The 20,227-nt window shown below is 34.4% G+C and overlaps 1 protein-coding gene across 1 annotated transcript; it reads right to left on the bottom strand.

The window, feature by feature from the left end:
* Positions 1-2,409: 2,409 nt before the first annotated feature.
* On the bottom strand, positions 2,410-17,905 carry LOC124840253 (ATP-dependent zinc metalloprotease FTSH 11, chloroplastic/mitochondrial-like). The gene is made up of 17 exons (XM_047316272.2): positions 17,075-17,905; positions 16,492-16,645; positions 15,099-15,191; positions 14,863-14,948; positions 14,648-14,771; positions 13,991-14,110; positions 13,681-13,731; positions 13,290-13,351; positions 9,360-9,417; positions 9,128-9,253; positions 6,816-6,896; positions 6,185-6,314; positions 5,883-6,031; positions 4,151-4,432; positions 3,849-3,938; positions 3,654-3,707; positions 2,410-2,991 (listed from the first exon to the last, which is right to left on the bottom strand). Exons 1-17 carry the CDS (start codon positions 17,641-17,643, stop codon positions 2,836-2,838), a joined length of 2,385 nt encoding a protein of 794 aa, XP_047172228.1. The 5' UTR covers positions 17,644-17,905; the 3' UTR covers positions 2,410-2,835.
* Positions 17,906-20,227: the final 2,322 nt, after the last annotated feature.

Below are 20,227 nucleotides of genomic sequence, written 5' to 3'. Positions count from 1 at the left end.
CAAACTCTCATGAATAGAATTAAAGAATATATTGTTAATATAAGTTTGAACGGTAACAAAATCTTTGTTGCATTTTATGAATAAGGTTATATAAGCCTTGTCTCTTATAAAATAATTTTGTAAATGAAAATTGCTTAGTCTGTTGACAAACTCTAGCATTTTCTTTAAGATCATAACCATTTAAAGTTTATAAACCTATTTTATCTTAGAAGTCTTCAAAATCAGGAGGTTATTTTACAAAGACTTCCTCTTCAATAAAATTGTTTAGAAAAGCAATTTTTTCATTAATTTGATAAATTTATCAAATTCTTATCACTTTCAGTCTGGCAACCAAAGCAAAAGTTTCAATGAAGTAGATACCTTCTTTCTGAAGTCATGTTCTACCTATTTAGCTTTATTTCTTACTACACTATCTTCTTTATCTAGCTTGTTTTGTAAGACCCATTTTGTGTCTATCATACTTTGATTTGCAGATGGAGAAACTAACACCCAAACATGGTTTTTGGTGAATTGGTTAAGTTCTTCCTCCATGGCTAGAATTTAGTCTTCATTAGCCAGAGCTTCATTAATGTTCTTTGGTTGTATTCAAGGCATAAGGAAAAATAGGTCTCTATCTTTGAATGACAACCTAGTTCTAACAACTTCATTTTTCTTGCCAAGGATATGTTCTTAAGGATGAGAAGAATTTAACATCCAGTCTCTTTATTAAGTCTGACTTGTAGAATCTAGATTTAGATTAGATGATCCTTCTTCTAATGCTTATTTTTTAGTTTGCTGGTTTGATTGCCTTTAAGGGTCTTTGATGTATGCTAGATATTTGTCTATTAGTTTGATACTATTAGTGAAAAATTCAATAAAAGAGTTCGCACAAAGCAACATAACAATTATAAACACATTAAAGATATCAACTTCAATCAACTATAGATACTAAAGAGCATTTCTGCTCCATCCACTTTTCAACCACTTCAAGAGAATCTAAGTTTATTTACGTTTCAACTATCCAAAAATATATGTCTACCCTTATCGACTCCATTACAAGCAACCCAAAAAAGTTATATTAGAACACTCAACAAATAACAACACAAAAACCAAATATGGAAACACTTCCAAAAAAAAAAAACAAATGCAATACAATCCTTGTATTCCATAATGTTCAATTCAAAATACAACTTTTGCATTTCGTATTGTACATTCTAAAATGCCTCAAGTTTGTACATTTCGAAACATCTGCAGATTGTATATTATGAAACATCTCCAAATTGTGTATATTTCAAATAGGATAAAATTAGAATTTTAAAATGCAGGAGGTATAGGAAGAACTTGTCCATGAAAAATGCATAATCCTGAATCCCCAAAATACAAATACAACATAAGAAATTTATATTTCAAATTACAAATCTAAAATATAAATTTTGAATTGTATTTTCGATTATACATTTCATAATATAAATTTTATATTCTAAATTGCACATTCCGAAATAAAAAATTTGTATTTAGAACTAAAACATTCAAGAATACAAGTTTTGTGTTTAGAATTACATATTTCGAAATGCAAGTTTTTTGTTCTAAATAATACATTTTAGAATAAAAAAAATATTATTATTTAACAGTGTGAATTATATCCATAATATCTTTATATTACACAGTAGTAAACCATTTCGTAAGAAATAGAGCGGAAAGGAGTGCTACTACCTTAAATAAAACTTCATTTATAATGACATTCACCTTAGATTTTTACATAACTTTCTAAACTTATTTATAAAAAAATAATCTTATATTTTAGAACTTTAATTTCTACAATTTTTATTTAAATTCTAATCAATTTGATATTTTAATATAAAATAAGGAAAAGGAAGCACTTTAGTAAACATACGATACAAGTCATTTACAACAAAATCTTCAACATGGTTTAAATTGAAGCTTTCCTAAGAATCCATCCATTATTAGTCTTTTGCTGACTTCTGTACCGAGTATGTGTAATTTGAAACACCAAACAACAAATTATTACATAAACTGTTTGATAATAGTTGCATCACAAGCTATTTATAACACAATTCGAGTGAATTTTCTCGACTGCGTATTTAGCACAACACCAGCATAGCAAGGGGTAAATTTCATCTAAATTGATTTCAAGTATTATTGATATAACTTAAATTGAACCTAGTTGAGACTTTAACGCTCTAAAATTAATCCCAAATAAACCTTACTTTAAAGATAAACTTAAAATAGTTTATATGCATCCGGAATTGTAATCAGATCACGGTTTACTTTATATTTAATCATCAGGGATTGCACCCTGTGCAAGGAGTATTATTAAATCCAGGATCTATTAATTATTTGTAACACTTTCAACTATTATTTGCTGTTAAATAAATTGATGCAGAATATGCTAGACATCTTACACAAAGCTGCAGTCATCAGTACCGAGGCTTGTTGGGGGTCTTGTAGCATGTTCCAGTAGACAAAAATCACTGAATGTTTTTAACAAATTCTTAAAAAATGAATTACGTATAGGCTTTCAAATGCAATTGTCAAAATGGTCAATTCCTACATGATACATTGTTCTCACAAAAAAATATATTTGCCCTCGGGCCCTCAGCAAGGGCGATGGTAATCTAGCAGCTGACATTTTGCCATTGTAAGTAGCATTAGTTGTTTTGCAGACATCCAACGTTGTGTATCCCTTTTACTATGTGCATCTTACGACAAGAATGGCATGCACGAAGAGGGGAACTGCAGAAACTAGATTCGGAAATATACCTGTAGGGCTTCTGGGTATACTGTACAGAGCTTCCCCTAAAATAGTACAGTAATGGACAGGACTGGAGAGATAAATTACACTAACACAAGATCCCCTTCTGCTGCTTCTTGTTCCTGTTGTTCTGATAGCCGTCCTTCCCGATATGGGAGAAGTATTCGCCTGATTTCTTCTGCACTGAGTGTCTCATACTCTAGTAAAGCGTGTGCCAACACATGTAATGCCTTCTCATGCTGAAATAATGTCAGAAGATACTGGTGTTACAAATTTCCATATACCAGACTACCAGATCTCAAATTTGCTCAAGGTTGACAACTTCTATTAATTAATGTCATTCACAACAACAGAGATTGCTTAGTCTGAATCTTGCTTTGTATCAAGGATCCCCCAGCCTAAAGAAAGCCCCCAAGGTGAATTATTGAACTAGCAGACTTAAAATAACAAAATATCCATTTGACATATTCGTTTTTATTTAAAAAACTAAGCACACTTTCGCATCAAGAATGTGTGTTCTAGACCCCTAGTTGGCTTGGCTCACTGGAGACAGGAACGGGACTCAGGAGTCAGACACAGATAGAAATAGCTTGTATTCCTTCTGATGTGTATCATTGAACATCAGCTATTAAATCAAGAAAATCGATGGATATAAATAACCTGAAAATGAAAAAGTGACAGGATCTAAAATAAAATAGCGTAGAAGCTAGAAGAGCTTATAGCCAATGGATCCGAACGGATTGGAAGCTTTCCTCAATTGACGGTTTTTTTTCTAACTAGTTATCGTCCAAACCATTTAAAGTTTCTTCTCTTAATGAAATTATTCTTTTAACCCTAAAAGTGAAAGAAAAAGGTTTCCCAAAAGAAAAAAATTTATAGACAATAATATAATCAGACTAACCTTTTTTAGAAGGGCTTTAACACGATCATATGCCTCCCGAAGGAGTTTCACAACCTGCAGATCAAGTATAGAAGTCAAAATCCTATCGTGATTTTCACATTTGATAAAAAAAAAATACACTTCTTAGAATAGGAAGAAAACAACCCAAATATGATTTTTCATCAGTTATAAAGGATATTGATTCATAACACTTACCTCTGCATCAATACGTGACTGCATTTCAGAACTTGGTCGTTCTTTTATATGAACTGGCCCAATTGCATCACTCATCCCACAATTTGATACCTTGTGCATACAGAAAAAATAACAGGATAAGTCAAGAGTTTCAGCAGAAAATTCTAAATGCCATCCACCAAATAATTTTGGGAAAGAAAAGTTGTATTTACTTAAGTACTACTTGTAAAATGTTCCGGATTCCAATTAGCAAATTATCAGCACTTTCTCTTGTAAAAGTTATTTTTATGCACTTGACACAATGCAGTGGAGCATAAAATTACCATGTATTGGGCAAGCTCAGTAGCAGTGTGGAGGTCACTACTTGCTCCAGTTGTGACATAATCCCGGCCAAAGATAAGCTCTTCTGCAACTCTTCCTCCCATACAAACATCAAGGCGAGCTAACAACTGTTTCTTGCTTATTGATGTCTCATCACTTGAGGGAAGCTGAGTGACCATTCCTAAAGCAGATCCACGTGGCATGATTGTTGCCTTGTGAATTGGATGTGCACCATCAGTGTTAAGGGCAACAATTGCATGGCCGCTCTCATGATAGGCAGTGAGCTGAAAATTTCAAATGCACGATTAACAAATATAACTATATAAGCTTACTATTAGAGATTTCATATAAACTACAAATGTGATCAAATTAGAGTATGTAAGTGGATGCAACCTAACTTTACAAGTCAATTTTGTAAAGTTCACTAAGATGGTATCAAAGTCTATCATGACAAAGGTTGTCAGGCCCATCACGTCACCGTCACCCATTATCGGACCATTCACAAATATTTAGTCTCACTTGAAATGTTCAATTCCCAACATACAAAGGTGTATTGGAGATCTTACATCATCTAGAAATGTATCCAAATTATAGTATATAAATAAGTGCAAACCTCACTAACAAATTTTGTGAGGTTAAGTAAGACTTTAAGTTCATTTTCTAAGAAGTACATCAACATATTAATATTATTAACTCCAACGCAGATATACAATTATGATTGCAGATGAGGACAGAGTGCAGAAAATTTCATTATATCATACCAGAAAAATCTGATTATTCAAAAGCATAGTATCACATGTATCTGCCCCAATTTCAACCATGCAATAGATGAAATAAATCCCAAAAGAAACTTTTGTTCAAGAATATAACCTTATTCAATAGCCTTAAATATAACTTGCAAATGAAAAAAAGATCTATCACAACTTTTTTCCTTCTAGGTTGCACAACTCAACCCATAAAAAGCTTATAGGGACATGGATAGTATCTGGTGCATCTATCCCATGTGGAATAGTATTTGTTGTTTGATGGCGTATTTAAGTCTTTAGCTCTTCCCCATAAACAACTAGTTTTCAGGGATGGGTTCCCTTACTACTTGGGTGTTTATGATAAAGTGCTATAATGGGCATTATGTTTATGAGATGCCTAACTCTCATTGAATAGTATGAGGTGTGAGATAGTGTATTTAAGTGTTCAGTTATCCTTTCTAAACAGCTAGCTTTTAAGGGTAGAATCCCACAAGTGCTATAGTGTTTGTCAAAAGCTCACAGATTGAAACCCAAATTTACATGTCACAATCATACTGCTCCCTTCCTATAACAGATGGGATTTTGACAACCTAGTGCAAAAGGAAGAAACGTACACTTTCATCTCAAAAATTGCAAGACAATGTTCTGAAAGCTATATTAAATTGTGGGAGAACATTGGTAATCGGTTGTTGAAACAAGCAAGAATTTTTTTTTTTTGCTTGTTTCACTTGTGATGGAAACAGTTTTTTCAGATTCAACAATTTAATGTGGATACAATTGTTAAGTTCCATCATAGAGGTAACAGGAAAAATGCAGGACAAATCTAAAACATAAAGATCCAAATCAACCAAAGGAAAATCTAAAATGTTAGGACTAAAACTGTTTAATAGTGCCCTTACATGGTAAAGCCTAGATCAATCACATAAGCACAATGCACATGTTCCAAGCACTAAACCAGAATGCAATATTTACTGCCATACAGCCATACCTTTTTTGACTCTTCAGATATAAACATTGTTTTCCGCTCAGTACCCATAATTATCCTGTCTTTTGCAAACTCCAACTGTGCAGCTGTTACTTTCTCTGCACCTTCAACTGCAGCTTTAATGGCAGCAACATTTACCAAGTTCGCAAGATCTAGTTCAAGGAGATATAACAATAGAAAAAGTTATTCAGAAACAAAATCATAAGCAAGTGCCACTCTCTTTGCAAGTCCAATAGAAAAACCTGAAGGAGTATAAGATTTGCATTTATAAAAAGGTCATCTCACATAAATAAATCACAATTCACCTGCCCCATTGAACCCTGGGGTACCACGAGCAATTGCTTTAACATCTACATCATCAGCTATAGGCTTATCTTGCAGATAGAGTTCCAATATTTCTTGCCGACCTCGTACATCTGGGTTTGGTACAACAATCTGGTATTGGGAATTTGTTAGTTTCTATATCTTGTGTATTACATGGACTTTAATCAATTAATGCCAGACAACTCCCTTGGGTACTACTATACTTACAAGGTTACCATAGCAACTCCCATATTATAGGAAATTAACTTGCACCATCAGAATAGATAAATACTTAATAAATGGTTATTGTAACCTAAAAGTTATGTCAACTTTTATAATACCTCCTATTATAGCAGAGAAACAAAGAACAAATAAAAGCAGAGCATATTCTATCCCACAAAGCAAAGACCTGAACCTACTCATAGAATGCTTGAACCTTGATTTATCATCTTGTCACTAGGGTGCTACAAGAGCAAAAATAAAATACAAAATGAAACCTAGAACTGGCCCACAATCTAGTGAAACCCACACCAAAGTGAAGCCCAGAACCCCAAAAAGTAAAACAAAGTGAAAAAGCATGTGCCAGTCTCTTTGCATGTCCATTAGAGGAACTTATTCATTAGAGGAACTTACATGTCGATCGAATCTGCCAGGTCTCGTTAAAGCTGGATCAAGAATATCAGGCAAGTTTGTTGCTGCCATTAATATTATTCCCTACAAGATAAATAATGAATCACCTGAGATACAAGTATGGAAACAATGCTTAAGAGTATATTTCATCTCTTCTCATTTATTCATTTCTAGGAAATCTAGGAAACAATGCAAAAATTAGCCTATTTGAATCTATTCCAAATAACTAACACAATTTGGACACTCCTCCCAAGCTTTAGAGAATACAAGTTGTATGTACTAAGCAAGGAACATATAAACTGAATTTAAGGTTCTACCAAGTACTAAGTCAAAATATTTGAAAATTGATGATTGGAGCTGACAAATTTCATGCAAATTTCCTTTGGCCAACAACTTCTCTCAAACAAAATGACAACCAATTTCTAGATGTTTGGATCTATCTTGAAATAGAAAGTTGGAAGCAATGTTAATAGCTGCCTAGTTATCACAGTACATGCTCATTTGCTTAGTACAGTGAGACTCGAGAAAACGAAAAAGAGACTTGGGAAGGGTTATTAGGGTATTAGGTTAAAAGAAGTTTTTATTCGGCCTGTTGCTTCAAAGTAACACCTAGTGACAGTTGCTACCTACTCATAGTTACTCAAAGGAACGGGGGAATTCAGTGGGTTTTATCAACTCCAACCGAGGAAGTGTAGAGTGCAGTGGCTGTGTGAGCACCATCAACTGTTTAGAAAATTGTCCCAAGAAGAATTGCAAGATAAAAAAAAAAAGGCTTATGCTTCAGGTGTGATGAGAAGTTTGGGCTGAATCATACTTGCAAAATTAAACAGCTCCATATGCTACTTATTTCGGAAGAGTAAATTCAGGAGTTAGGGGAATCTACTGCCTGCATTCATAAAGAATTTCCATACTTTCATCATCAGGATAAGGTGAATCTTCATTGATATGATCATAGATGGGACAACAATGAAGAGTTTTCAAAGTGACAACAAGCATAAAAAAGAATAGAATAGGTTTCATTGGCTTGTATTTGCCTCTTTTATTCTTTCGTTATTTTGTAGTTGTAGAGAAGCTTATAAACTCTTCTTTTCTTTATAGTACAAGCAATGTGGGACTTCACATAGCTTGGACTTAAAAGAAAAGAAGAAGAAATAGGCTTTCTCCTTTTGTTGCTTGTAGTGCAAGTAAACATGCATAGTTTGTAGCTTTTGAATTCTAGACTTGCTAGGAAGCTTATAAACCCTTTAGAAATTTCTTAATTGTCATTAGAACATTTCTCTCTAACCATGCTATTCCCCATCATTCATGGAGGAAGTATTTATAGGTTTGATATAGTTTACAAAAGAAGGAAAAAAGAAGGTAGTTAGTACAGTTGAAAACATCTCCCATCCAGTGAAAACAGTTGGGAAGCTGCTACTGCCATCAATACTGAGTTTCCTGCTTTTTTACTTTGAGGACAAGGTGAAACTTCATGGAGAGGGTATTGATAGGTTCAAGGAGAAAGTATATGTTAGAAGGAATAAGGGTAACAGACAGTTATAACAGTATGTGCGGTGAGTTGTTGTAAACAGACTATTATACATAGTCTGTATAAGGGTTGTTTTCAGGAGTTTTTTGGAGAAAATTGTAAGTGAAAGGAAGGGAGAGACAGGTCATCTCGATAGAGCCGGTATATGTGTGTTTACCAATCACTATATACAGACCAAACTGTCTGGTTTTCATAGGAAGATCATCCAAGAACCTGTCTTGGAGTTCTTTATTGTGTTAATAAAATATGGGTAGGTATCATTAAGCTTCTCTAAAGTAATTGTGGGTGACCTAGAAAATGGGGGGACAGGTCCACAGATGTCATTGAAGATCAAAAACAAAGAGCACGGAGTATGAAAAGAACTTTCAAGGTGTTCAAATGGGGACCAAACTCTAATCATGATGAAAGGAGAAAAAGCATATTGGAACAAGGACAAGAGAGTCTGATAAGAGCAATTGAGGCAGCGCATCATTCTAGCATCCAAAAAGCACCCCGTGCACTGCACCCACCTAGGTTGGTTGCTTTGATACCAACCAGAGATAGAAGTATGGATAAAATGCCTAAGAGTGTTATGGTCTCTTTAGCTCATTCAATCATTTATAGAAGTTTCTTACATCAAAGATACAAAAAAGTAATGATTAATCCTACCATATAGATCAGATAGAAAACTATGCATAAGTTAACCTATTCTAACAAGTTAACCTAATCTAAATAAGTTAAGCTATTTTGATAGAATCAATTTCTAAAACCAGAGGAACAAATATCACTCCAAATTGTTCAAAGATACCTCATTCTGCTCAAACCCATCCATTTCGACAAGTAGTTGATGTAATGTCTTCTTAGTGTGGCCCTCCCATTGTTTTCTAGTTGATCCCACAGCATCAATTTCATCGATGAAAATGATACAAGGTGCCTGTAAAATTAAATTGTATATAGTAAAAACACCGGTACCAATCTAGTATAGAGCAAAACCACGATGAAAGACAGGTTATGGAAACCATTTGCAAATTACAACAGACCTTCTTTTTTGCGGCTTGAAACAAGGATCTTACACGCCTAGCACCAACTCCAACAAACCTGAGAATGAAAGAGAAGTTATATAAAAAGAAACATCCCATATAGTATGTTGGTATGAAAGAAAATATTAGGTAGGGAATGAAAACAAGCCAAAACTATTATTTCCATTGTTTGGAACACACATGAAGAAAAAATTGAAAAAGCATGGACACACATAAAAGAATTAATCCTGCATTTTAAAAACATATATGTAAATAAAACAAACAGAAAAAAGGTATATAATATGAGTGGCATCAATATTAATATTTAAATAGTATAACAATATTAGTTTATATTTCAAGCTAACAATAAAACTATAGGAAAGAGAGAGAGAGAGAGAGAGAGAGAGAGAGAGAGAGAGAAAATGAGAGAGAGAGAGAGGGAGGGAGAGAAAGTGAGAGAGAGAGGGAGAGAAAGTCAGAGAGAGAGAGGGAAAGAGACTGAGCTGAAAGTATGTGTTTCTTAGACAGATGCTTTATTTACACTGAGAAAATACAATCAATACATTAAATAGAGGAGCCTTGATATTATCTAGTGATAAAGGTGTAATAAGGAAATTGTTGAAAGTCCCATATCGAATAGAGATAAAGCCAATTTATAATATATAAGTGGGTGCAAACCTCACCTTACAAGCCAGTTTTGTGGGATTGAGTTAGGCTTAAAGTCCACTTCTTAACATGGTATCAAAGCCAGGTTAGAGCCTATTCTAGCGATATTTATTGTTTGTTGGGCAAGTTGTTCTCACCCGCTATCGGGCTGTTAACGGACCACCCATTAATGTCTAGTCTTACGCTCGAGATGATGTCTATACCTCGGCATGGGGAGTATCAAAAGTCTCACATCGACTAGAGATAAGGCCAATTTATAATATATAAATGGGTGTAAACCTCACCTTACAAGCCGGTTTTATGGGGTTGAGTTAGGCTTAAAGTCCACTTCTTAACAGAAATAAAAGAAAAATGTTTCTATAATGCATATATAATCTAGAAATGTTTTTATAGTAAAAGATTTGCTTCTTACGCATATAATTATTGAACTCCCTCTCAAGTTGAAGCATACATGTCTTAAGTGCATAACTTGTTGCAAATATAATTAATCCATGTACACTTTGGTCAGATACAAGTTTGACACTTGATTTATTGACATGTCTACAAACTTAGCATTTAAAATCCCTGTTTCTTCTAGAATATCCAAAGCCTATTTTTATTTTCTCTAGGATACAACCAAACTATTTTTGGGCTATGCAACTTATATACCAAGGAAATACCTCAAGTGCCCAAGATTTTTTTTCATAAACTTTTGAGCAAGATATTGTTTTAGTTGTATCTTTATCATTGTTTGTGATGACACCCAAGATAAATAAAAGAGAAATTGTATTTTAGAGGGCTTGAATACACCTCCTTATGGTATCATATTTGTAATGATATAATTTTGGTACAATGAGAAAAGGAAAGATCAAACGTCTGAACTAGAAACCCAAGTACAAAACTAGGTACAACTCAGGTATAGCAATAGTAATACAACTACTTTCTACCCAGATTTAATAATTATTCTAGCTATAACAATACCTCACACATATGCAATTAGATAGATTCATCCTAGGGGGAAATGACAATAAAATAGAGAATGATCAAACTCACTTTGTAATAGTCCAAAATGTTACATGGCAGTACAAAAACACTCAAACCATGAAAGTGGTGATTGCTTGAGGCCATATAGGGACCTGCATTGATGCATACCATATAAATCAACTCCCACTAAGCAACAAATCTAAGAAGTTGCTCCATGTAGGCTTCCTTATCAAGATCACCATATAGAAATGCATTCTCCATGTCAAACTGAAACAGTCCAACAATGAATAGTTGCAATAGAAAAGAGAAGTTGAATAGGTGTCATTTGGGCAATAGGAGAGGAAGTGTCAATATAATCTTGGCCATAAATTTGTGTGTATCCTTTTGCCAACTAGGCGATCACAGTTTGCAAGCTGAGAAAAGTATTATTCAGGTTGAAATAGTCACCTAGAGCATGGTTTGGAAGATTCACCAAAGTCATGCTGAGTCTTAAATACAAACAAAGCTAAGGGGACCACACTTTATTTATCAAGCATTCGAATTCTGGGATAGAAACATGTGGATAAGATCATTGCTATTAGAAATTGTGAAAAGGGGCAACAAAGGTTGTGATTTTGTTATGGATAAAAAAATGTACTAGATACTTGTGGGGAGACTTATTTATCTATCTCACACTAGACCAAATATTGCTTTTGTTTTGAGTCTAGTTAGTCAATTTATACATCAACCAAAAGAAACACATTTACAAATTACTCTTAGAATTGTCCAATATTTAAAAGGGACACCAAGAAAGGATTTTGTTCAAAAGAAACAAGGATGTCAATCTTGTGGCATATACTAGTGTTGATTATGCAGGTTCAGTTATGGACAAAAGGTCAACTACTGGATATTGCACCTTCCTTGGTGGAAACCTAGAAAGTTGGAAGAGCAAAAAACAAAGTGTCATAGCTAGATCTAGTGCCAAAGCAAAATTTCGAGCAATGACTCAAGGAATATGAGTATCGCTATGGCTAAACAGGAAGACTTAAAGATAAAGTGGGATGAACTATAAGATTATATTGTGACAACAAATTTGAAATCTATCACAACCCTTTACAACATCATAAAACTAAATACATTAAAGTGGACAGACATTTTATCAAAGAAAAGTTTGGCAGTGGCTTGATTTTCACCCCATATGTGTCCACTCAAGGACAGCTTGCAAACATACTCACCAAAGGGTTGAACAACAGTAACTTTGACATAATTAATCCAAGATGGGAATAGATAACACTTATTCACCAACTTGAGGAAGAGTGTTGAGATATTTTAGGAAGTTTTAGATTTTATTCTTTCAAGATATTCTAGGAAGTTTCAGATTTTATTCTTATTGATTTTAATTTTGTACTGTATCATGGTTTTGTTACTAGTGTATCAATCCCACAATCTAAGGGATTTGTTTCCTAGAATAGGTTATGCCTGTTTCCTAAATTATCCAATCAATGTATGTAATGAGACTGAGTAGAGAGAAATTATTTTCTTATATTTTTGAGATCACTAGGGTATCACGCTTAGGGTCAAGTTTCTTCTAATTTCCTTTACTTGATTTTAAAGACAATCCTAGGTCTAGTGATATAAAAAAGACAACAGGACAACTTCTCATTAGCGAAAGGTTGATACTGATTGAGCCATATATGACAAGAGTATGCACACATTAGAATAACAACATAAAATAAAATACATTTCATAATCAAAAACAGAAACATAAACCTATTTTGCATTACAATTGACAATTGTATTCTCATTATCAAGGTTTCAATGCAAAAGCATTTTTGGGTTTGTGATAGAGTCCTAAGGGTCCATATTTGGAAAAAAGGGACAAAAAACAGGACATAAACGGTTAGAGGGTAGAGAAAAGTTGTTGGTCAGGTGGGAGGGTGTTAGTTTGTTTGGTTTGCTGTTAGTTGTTTTTGTACCTTGTATATAAGGGTAAAAAAGTGTCTTTGGGGGACATGTTTTGTCTGTGATAAGAGTAGACAGGATCATTGCATCCTGGGAGGAAGGATTGCTTCCTTGGTTGTTCTTGTGTTGAGTGTTTTCCAGCAATAAAGAATCATTTGCAGTTGACGTGTGTTGTGTGTGTGATTTTGCTGTGTGGTTCAAACCAGTAGGTTTCTTGTCACCAAGAACCCTATCAGTTTGGTAACTATTTTTAAAATAACTTGTAATGCACCCACATTACTTTGCAGAATAACAGAGTAAAATATCTTGTTTCTGAACTCATCACTTGTCTTCATGATCAAAATTGACATGTTGAAAATATAGAAAGCATGAGAGACTTACATCTCCTCAAATTCAGAGCCTGCCCGATAGAAAAATGGAACACCAGCTTCTCCAGCAATAGCCTTCAAGGTCCCAGATAAAGCAAACACTATTAGATCATAACAATGATAAATTTCAATAGATTAACTAAGAAGATTGGTTTCAATAAAGCAGAATTTTAGTAACAGTGACAGATCAGAAGAATTATGTGAAGTGTAAGAAAAGATCAATGAGAGCGACAAGATCCAAAGTGCATCCCTGAACTTCCTAATAGAAAACTTATAGTGCAGGGTGCCATATTGAAAATGACAATTATCCCAAAAGAATATAGGGTAGACCAACCAACAGATTCTAATTGTACAACACAATAACTTCATAAAAACTGTAAAAGACATAACTGAAATTAACTGACCTTCGCTAGAAGAGTTTTTCCAGTTCCAGGTGCTCCTGTCAAAAGAATCCCCTGAAAAGTGGAATACTTAAGCCACACTTGACAATAACAATATAACCAATAGACACCAAAAGATTACGATATATTACTATGACCAAACATAACATCTTTACATACAGAGAAGGATTAGAGAGAATCAGCTCATCACAGCAATGAAAAATTAATTCTTCCCACTAAGAAACAAGAAGTCTATGTATGAAAAAATAGAATATGAACAAAAGCTAGCATGAAAAAGAAAAGGACAAAAAATGATAAATTAACATCTTCAGACCTTTGGCAACTTTCCTCCAAGGCGGGTAAACTTAGATGGATTTTTTAGGTACTCCACAACTTCCTCAAGTTCTTGTTTTGCATCATCACAACCTTTCACATCCTTAAAGGTTTTTACATTCTACAAGGACAGAGAAGGCATGATAGAGGAAGATTAATAGATGAGAATTTGTATGGTGCAAAAAACTTTCGGGTTTTGTGTATATTCTACACAGCAGGCTAACAGAACAATCAGATATCATTCAGAAATTAAAGGGGTGGCAAAAATTATCCATTAAGTTGTTGAACGGTCCACAAAATAGCAAGTAAAGACATAATTAGGTAGATAAAGAGTTATGGAGGTATAACATATATCATGTTGTTGTTCACTATTTTCTTTTGATAAGCAAAAATTAATTTCATGAAGGGAATAAATCAATGATCACAAGATATGCCTACTCATAGCTTATTCAGAATAGTAATGCTCAACTCAAAATCTTATCGGTGTTAATTAACCTATTGCAACTGGAATCTTCTAATCCAAATACTCATTAGCAGCTCTAACTTATTCAAGAGTAAGCTATAGAATCATATAACACTCAAGAAATACAGAATAATCTATTTTCCAGACTGTTCTAGAAATCTGAGTACAAGAGTAAGAACATATTAACAAGTATACCTTTTCAGGCATCACTTCCTTATTTAGCTCCTTTGGGGCATAGGAAGAACCTGATCCAACTCCTGAAGGTCCAATCCCCCCCAAGCTTCCTATGTATTTTTGAAGTGCAGCAGCACCCATAAACCTGAAAAGATGTGAGCAATACAAGTATATAAAATCAAATAGTGGATTATATATGAGAAAAGGGTCAAGAAAGGAAAACTGAAGCCTCCTACCAGACCAAACCCACAGCTATGGTAAACAAAATAGTCGAGATAAGCTCTTGTGCAAAACGTGATTTATTTGATACTTTTGGATCAACCTATACAAGGAAACAACTTCATGAGATTCAAAGAATAAACAAACGAAAAAGAATCTGGGTTACAACAGAAAAGTTAAATAATACGGTCCCACAAGATTTAAAATGATAACCACTAAAAGCACAGAGAAAGCCTTTCGCAATAATTTTTACCATAACCACATGTAATGGCTGCTTCTCAGATATTCCAGGATTCAGAAAAGTTTCATCTGAGTTACCCAATGCACGCTGCTTCAACTCTTGCAACTGAAAAATATGTTCACTGTCAGTTTTCCATTAGAACACAAGTACATCATGACCTAAAAAAGTCTAAAAGCTGTTATTATGATCAAAAGAAAGTATCCATTACAAATCATCTCTTATTATGCAGTCGTAGGAGGACTAGAATCACCTATTACGGTTCAGTATAAATCTATCATGGGTTTAAAGGCAAAAACGGAGTGCAAAATAACTCATCCAGAGATGTATGTTCGAGAAATACTGCCAAAAACTGTGTATAAGTACTTCAAAAGTATCAAATCTATTGTGTAAAACAAAAACACAAACACCACCAAAGAGTCTTCCCTACCAGATTGGTCCATTATATGTACTAAACAAAGCCATTATTTTATGTCATAAACTAAATTCTCAAAAAGGTCTATTTGGATATGATATAACTCTGATTCAAAGGGTTCATCTAGAATATTTATTGGCTTCCCCTTATCCTCAAGTATACTATCCTGCACTGCCTTTAGTCCATTCTCCTTACTGAGGCTCCTATCTATTTGTCTTCTTTTCAAATGTCCAAATAATCTTCAATTCCAATGAGAATCTATGACTTATCCTAGATGGACACTACCACTACTTTCTCTTAATTGCATTCATTGCTTAACCTATCATGTCTCTTGTGTGTCAACAAATCACAAATAACAGTTGATGCATTTCTACAATTCATCCACTCTATTTGATTACTAAAGTTTACATCTTTCATTTGTTTCATCTTCTTAATTGATAGAGTTAGGAACCAACTATGCCAAAAGCTTAATACCCCCCCCCCCTCTCAATAAATACCTCACTGGGAACACATTATCCTCCACAAGTTGGCATAATTATGGTACTACCTCTTGGATATGCTCCATGACCACATCCAAAAACTAAAGTTTAAAAAAAAGATTACACATAATTGACAATAAATCAGGAAAATACAACGAAACTAATTTGTTAACAAAGGAATTGATGCAAATGTCAATCTGATGAAGAACTGCACGAAACTAACAATTTTGGTAGAAAAACATACTTTCAAAAAAAAAATGTACTTCATTAGTAAAACAAACATCAGTAAAGCATTTTGATCAAAACAGTTACAGATTAAACTACCAACTACTACACAAATCCAAATATCATACACGATGCTGATGGAAATCAAGCAGAAACAAATAGATGCCAATCAAGATGTACAGAAAACCCCTCTACCCTTACCAATGAATATGAAGCACTAAGAATTTGGTTACACATAATAAAAATTGAAAAGCAGAGTACCAAAAACATGATGCCACAAAACGATTACCAGTATAGGAAGGCTAGAAGTTTTTCCAGAATCCTCATCTGGAAGATATTCACTAATAGCATTAGTAATCACAAGAGCTCGAAGGTATTCCGCAACCCCTCTACTGTCCACAGCTCGATCCCTTTGTTCAAACCGCTTGATGACAGATTCAGGACTAGAAAAATACACATAATCAAACAAATTAACACATATTCTAAAAAACTGACACAAAAAGTCTCCAGGTCAGAAACCTCTGTAGTGTAATTGTCTACCTAGCCAAAGTTTCTCTAATGTCACATTTTCTTCTATTTCTGTAAGCATTAGAGGAGCTACATTCTCCAATAACTCTCAAATTCATGTATCTAACTACAATTCACAATTTTTCATCTGTCCTACATCATTAAACATTTGAAACCCGAACAATTCTTGCAAGAGCACATGCATCAGCAATCAAAGTCCAAAACTTCCTCACCACTTCAATGCATATTGAATTGTATTAGTTTTACTTTCACGCGAAGCCACCGTACACATGCAAGAATTGCTCCAAGAACTTCTATTCTTGAGCAGTCATCAAACAACAACATTTCCAATTTCAAAAACAGACCTGTGCTTATTGAGTTCAACAAACAGAGCACTCTGTTTAGCAGCATCTTGAGGATTCGCGTCAGCTTCCGCGATCAACCGCTCGACACGCTTCTCCTGGCGCCAAAATGGCCACCAATCAAGAAACTCCGCGAAAGCCTTCTTCACACGCTCCCTCGCCTTCACCCACAGTCCCACAAATAACACCACTATCGAAAACCTTCCATTGGCAATATTTCCTTCGCTCTCCAAACCCACGCCACTCCGCAGCACGGTCTCCCCACCCTCCAAACTCGCCTCGCCCGAATCAGAAACCTGAACTGCATCTTCTTCCGTCGAATAAATTATACCCGCGCTGGGGTCCGGTTCCGCGTTGCCCGAGCCGGTTTCGGAGGGGTTGTGATTGGGTTCGGACCGGGAACCGACGCTGTCTGAGCGAAAGGTGCAGCAGAGGAGCGTGGAGGAGAGGCGGCGCGTGGAGTGGAAGGAGAGGGAGAATGGAGAGTGGCTCAAAGAGAGGCAGGAGAATGGGAATGGAAATGGAAAGGGAAGGGAAGGTTTGGAGAGAAGGGAAGCTTGAAGTGTGGCCATTATTAGGGTTTTATTTCAGAGTCTCTCTTCTTTCTTGGTGTTAATTCTTGAAGAACAGAGGATAGAGTGTGGTGTGGTGTTGAGGAAGAAACCTAGAATAGGAGGATTTCGGGAAGAAGGAAGGTGTAAGAAATGTAACCTTATCCAGCCACGGATTCAAATTGGAGCCGGCTTTGAAGATTTTCTGTCTAAGGATTTAATTGTTGGGTCGTAATTAAGCTTGGATTGAATGAAAATGTTCGTTTCTTGCCTCTGCATATCGTGGACATTTCGTAGTCACACTGACGAAGCCACCATGGATTCTTTGTTTGTGAGATTTTTTCTCTAATGTTTTCAAACTAATTTATTATTATCATTATTTTAATTTATAAAATATTTTTTAATGATTTAAACATTCAACTTAATCGTCACATAAATACTTTTATTCAATTTAACTAATTAGTAATACTAATATATATTCTTGCAAAAACTATATTGATTTAATAATGTAAATGTATAATTGATAACTTAAATATATATATATATATATATATATATATATATATAAAGATTAAAATCTCAAAATTTATAATTGATTATTAAATATATAGAAATCAAATTTAAAATACAAATTAAAGTTATTCTTTCGATTATGGAGTGGAAAGTCAATGGTATTATAAATGTACTAAATGTATGAAAGTTTGTTATCACTTCGCCTATCTATTTGTTCGGTCAAACTTGGAGATTATCGGTAGAAAACACTTTGATTCCAAAGTCAATAAAAGTTCAGCACTTCTAGCAATTATTGTGTATTAGATGTCACAACCTACCTCTTTATCGCAAACATGTATTTGTAGATTTGGAATGGACTTTGGAATAACAATAACCTAATTACAATCCATTTATTTATAATCGTGCTTTGTCTTAAAATGATTTGTGTTAGGCCTAATTCCTTTGTAAGCTAATCATTCGGCCTTTCTCCTTAGTTGCTTGGTCCATGTATGACCATGCAATCATATGGTACACAGGTCCCCCAAGCCCGAGTCTATCATGACAAGTGAAGGGGTTTGTGGTGTAGGTTGTCTCAGCCATTATTGGGGTGCCTTAGTATATTTGCTCGCTCTACTGCTTGGTTAGAGGTGTTCATTGCGTTTCATAAGGGATATGATAGTTGGAGAGAAGTTGTAACCATTTAGATAAAGACATGGGACATTTCGATATTCGTGCACTCTAGGAAATGAAGTGTCACGTGACGTGGTCCATTAAATCCAACTTCATCCAATGGTTTTTAACTGTCCACTTAAGGGCCCCCTCCACGCCTATAAATAGTGGTGGGTCTCAACGTCATTTTCACCATTTCCTTCTTCTATCCTTTGCATATCGAGTGTTGTCCCGTCTTCTTTCAATTTACAGATAATAATGTTGATCGTTAACTTGTCATCATTTGAGGAGTCTGTGGGGCAAAATAGTCGGGGGTATGTTGATGATGGGTCATCATCATTGGAGTTTTCCAAATTGATTTTGATATTTTTGATATTTTTTCCAAATTGATTTTGGACAAGACGGAAAAAAATTAGCAAAGATTTGAAAAACTTCTAATTTATTTTTTATAAGGTATGTCCACATGACATAGTACAATTGTCAATAAAGTTAACAAACAATTTGAGAATTTTACCACGTCTCAAATGTAACTTCTGGACTCAAGATTTTTGTTTTGTTTTGGTCATTAGACTCCAAGAGATACATTCCACTTTGTTTCTTAATAGTTAAAATCGTCTTTCCCGTGGCAATGTCCTGAAAAACAGAATAAGTTGAGAAAAATGTTACTGCACAATTTAAATCCTTTAAGTTTTTTCATAGAGATAAGACTCTTGGCTAATTGTGGAACATGTAAAACACCTTTAATACAATAGATGAGTCCAAAATTATATGTCCCAGAATGGCATATAAGTATACCTTGACCATTCACAACTATAATAATTTTTTCTCTATTTGTTTTACCATATGAGTTGAAGGACACACAAAAAGGTGTCATATGATCAATTGTTCTTGAATTAAGAATCCAAATACCCTAAGACACATAACCAATAATATTGAGACAAATCTTACCTTTCATGGACAAAGTACATGATCTAAAGAGCTTACTCATTCATTCAACCATTGTTTTCAAGTGCTCGAGTTCCTCCTTGTAAGCTTTCATATCAAGAGTCATAAATGATAGGATATTGGACACCGACAGCGATGGGTACTGTTGTAGCGGAAATGGAGCTCCCAAGATTGGGAGCTCTGATACCAACTTGGAAAAGAGAGAGACTTGATTATTTTCATTCATATCAATTGCATTCTCCTTACCTCTGTTTATAACAATATAATCTTAGAAAAAAGGGAAATAAGGAAACAATATACTTAAAAATAATCTAGAATATCTTATAAATATTTTCTCTAATTAGAAAGATTCTATAGATATTTTCTCTAATTAAGAAGATTCTATAGATATTTTCTCTTATTGCAACACTTATCTTTTGGTTGGGTTTTGACATTAACCCACTAATGATAACACATTAACACCGGGGTTAATCGTAACAAGTGTCTCTTATAGGCTTGG

Source organism: Vigna umbellata, chromosome 1 (genome assembly GCF_029865625.1).
Source record: "Vigna umbellata cultivar VRB3 chromosome 1, Vumbellata_1.0, whole genome shotgun sequence".
NCBI classification, from domain to species: Eukaryota; Viridiplantae; Streptophyta; class Magnoliopsida; order Fabales; family Fabaceae; genus Vigna; species Vigna umbellata.
The sequence above is the reverse complement of the archived record's forward strand: the minus strand, read 5'-3'. Positions and strand labels throughout refer to the sequence as shown.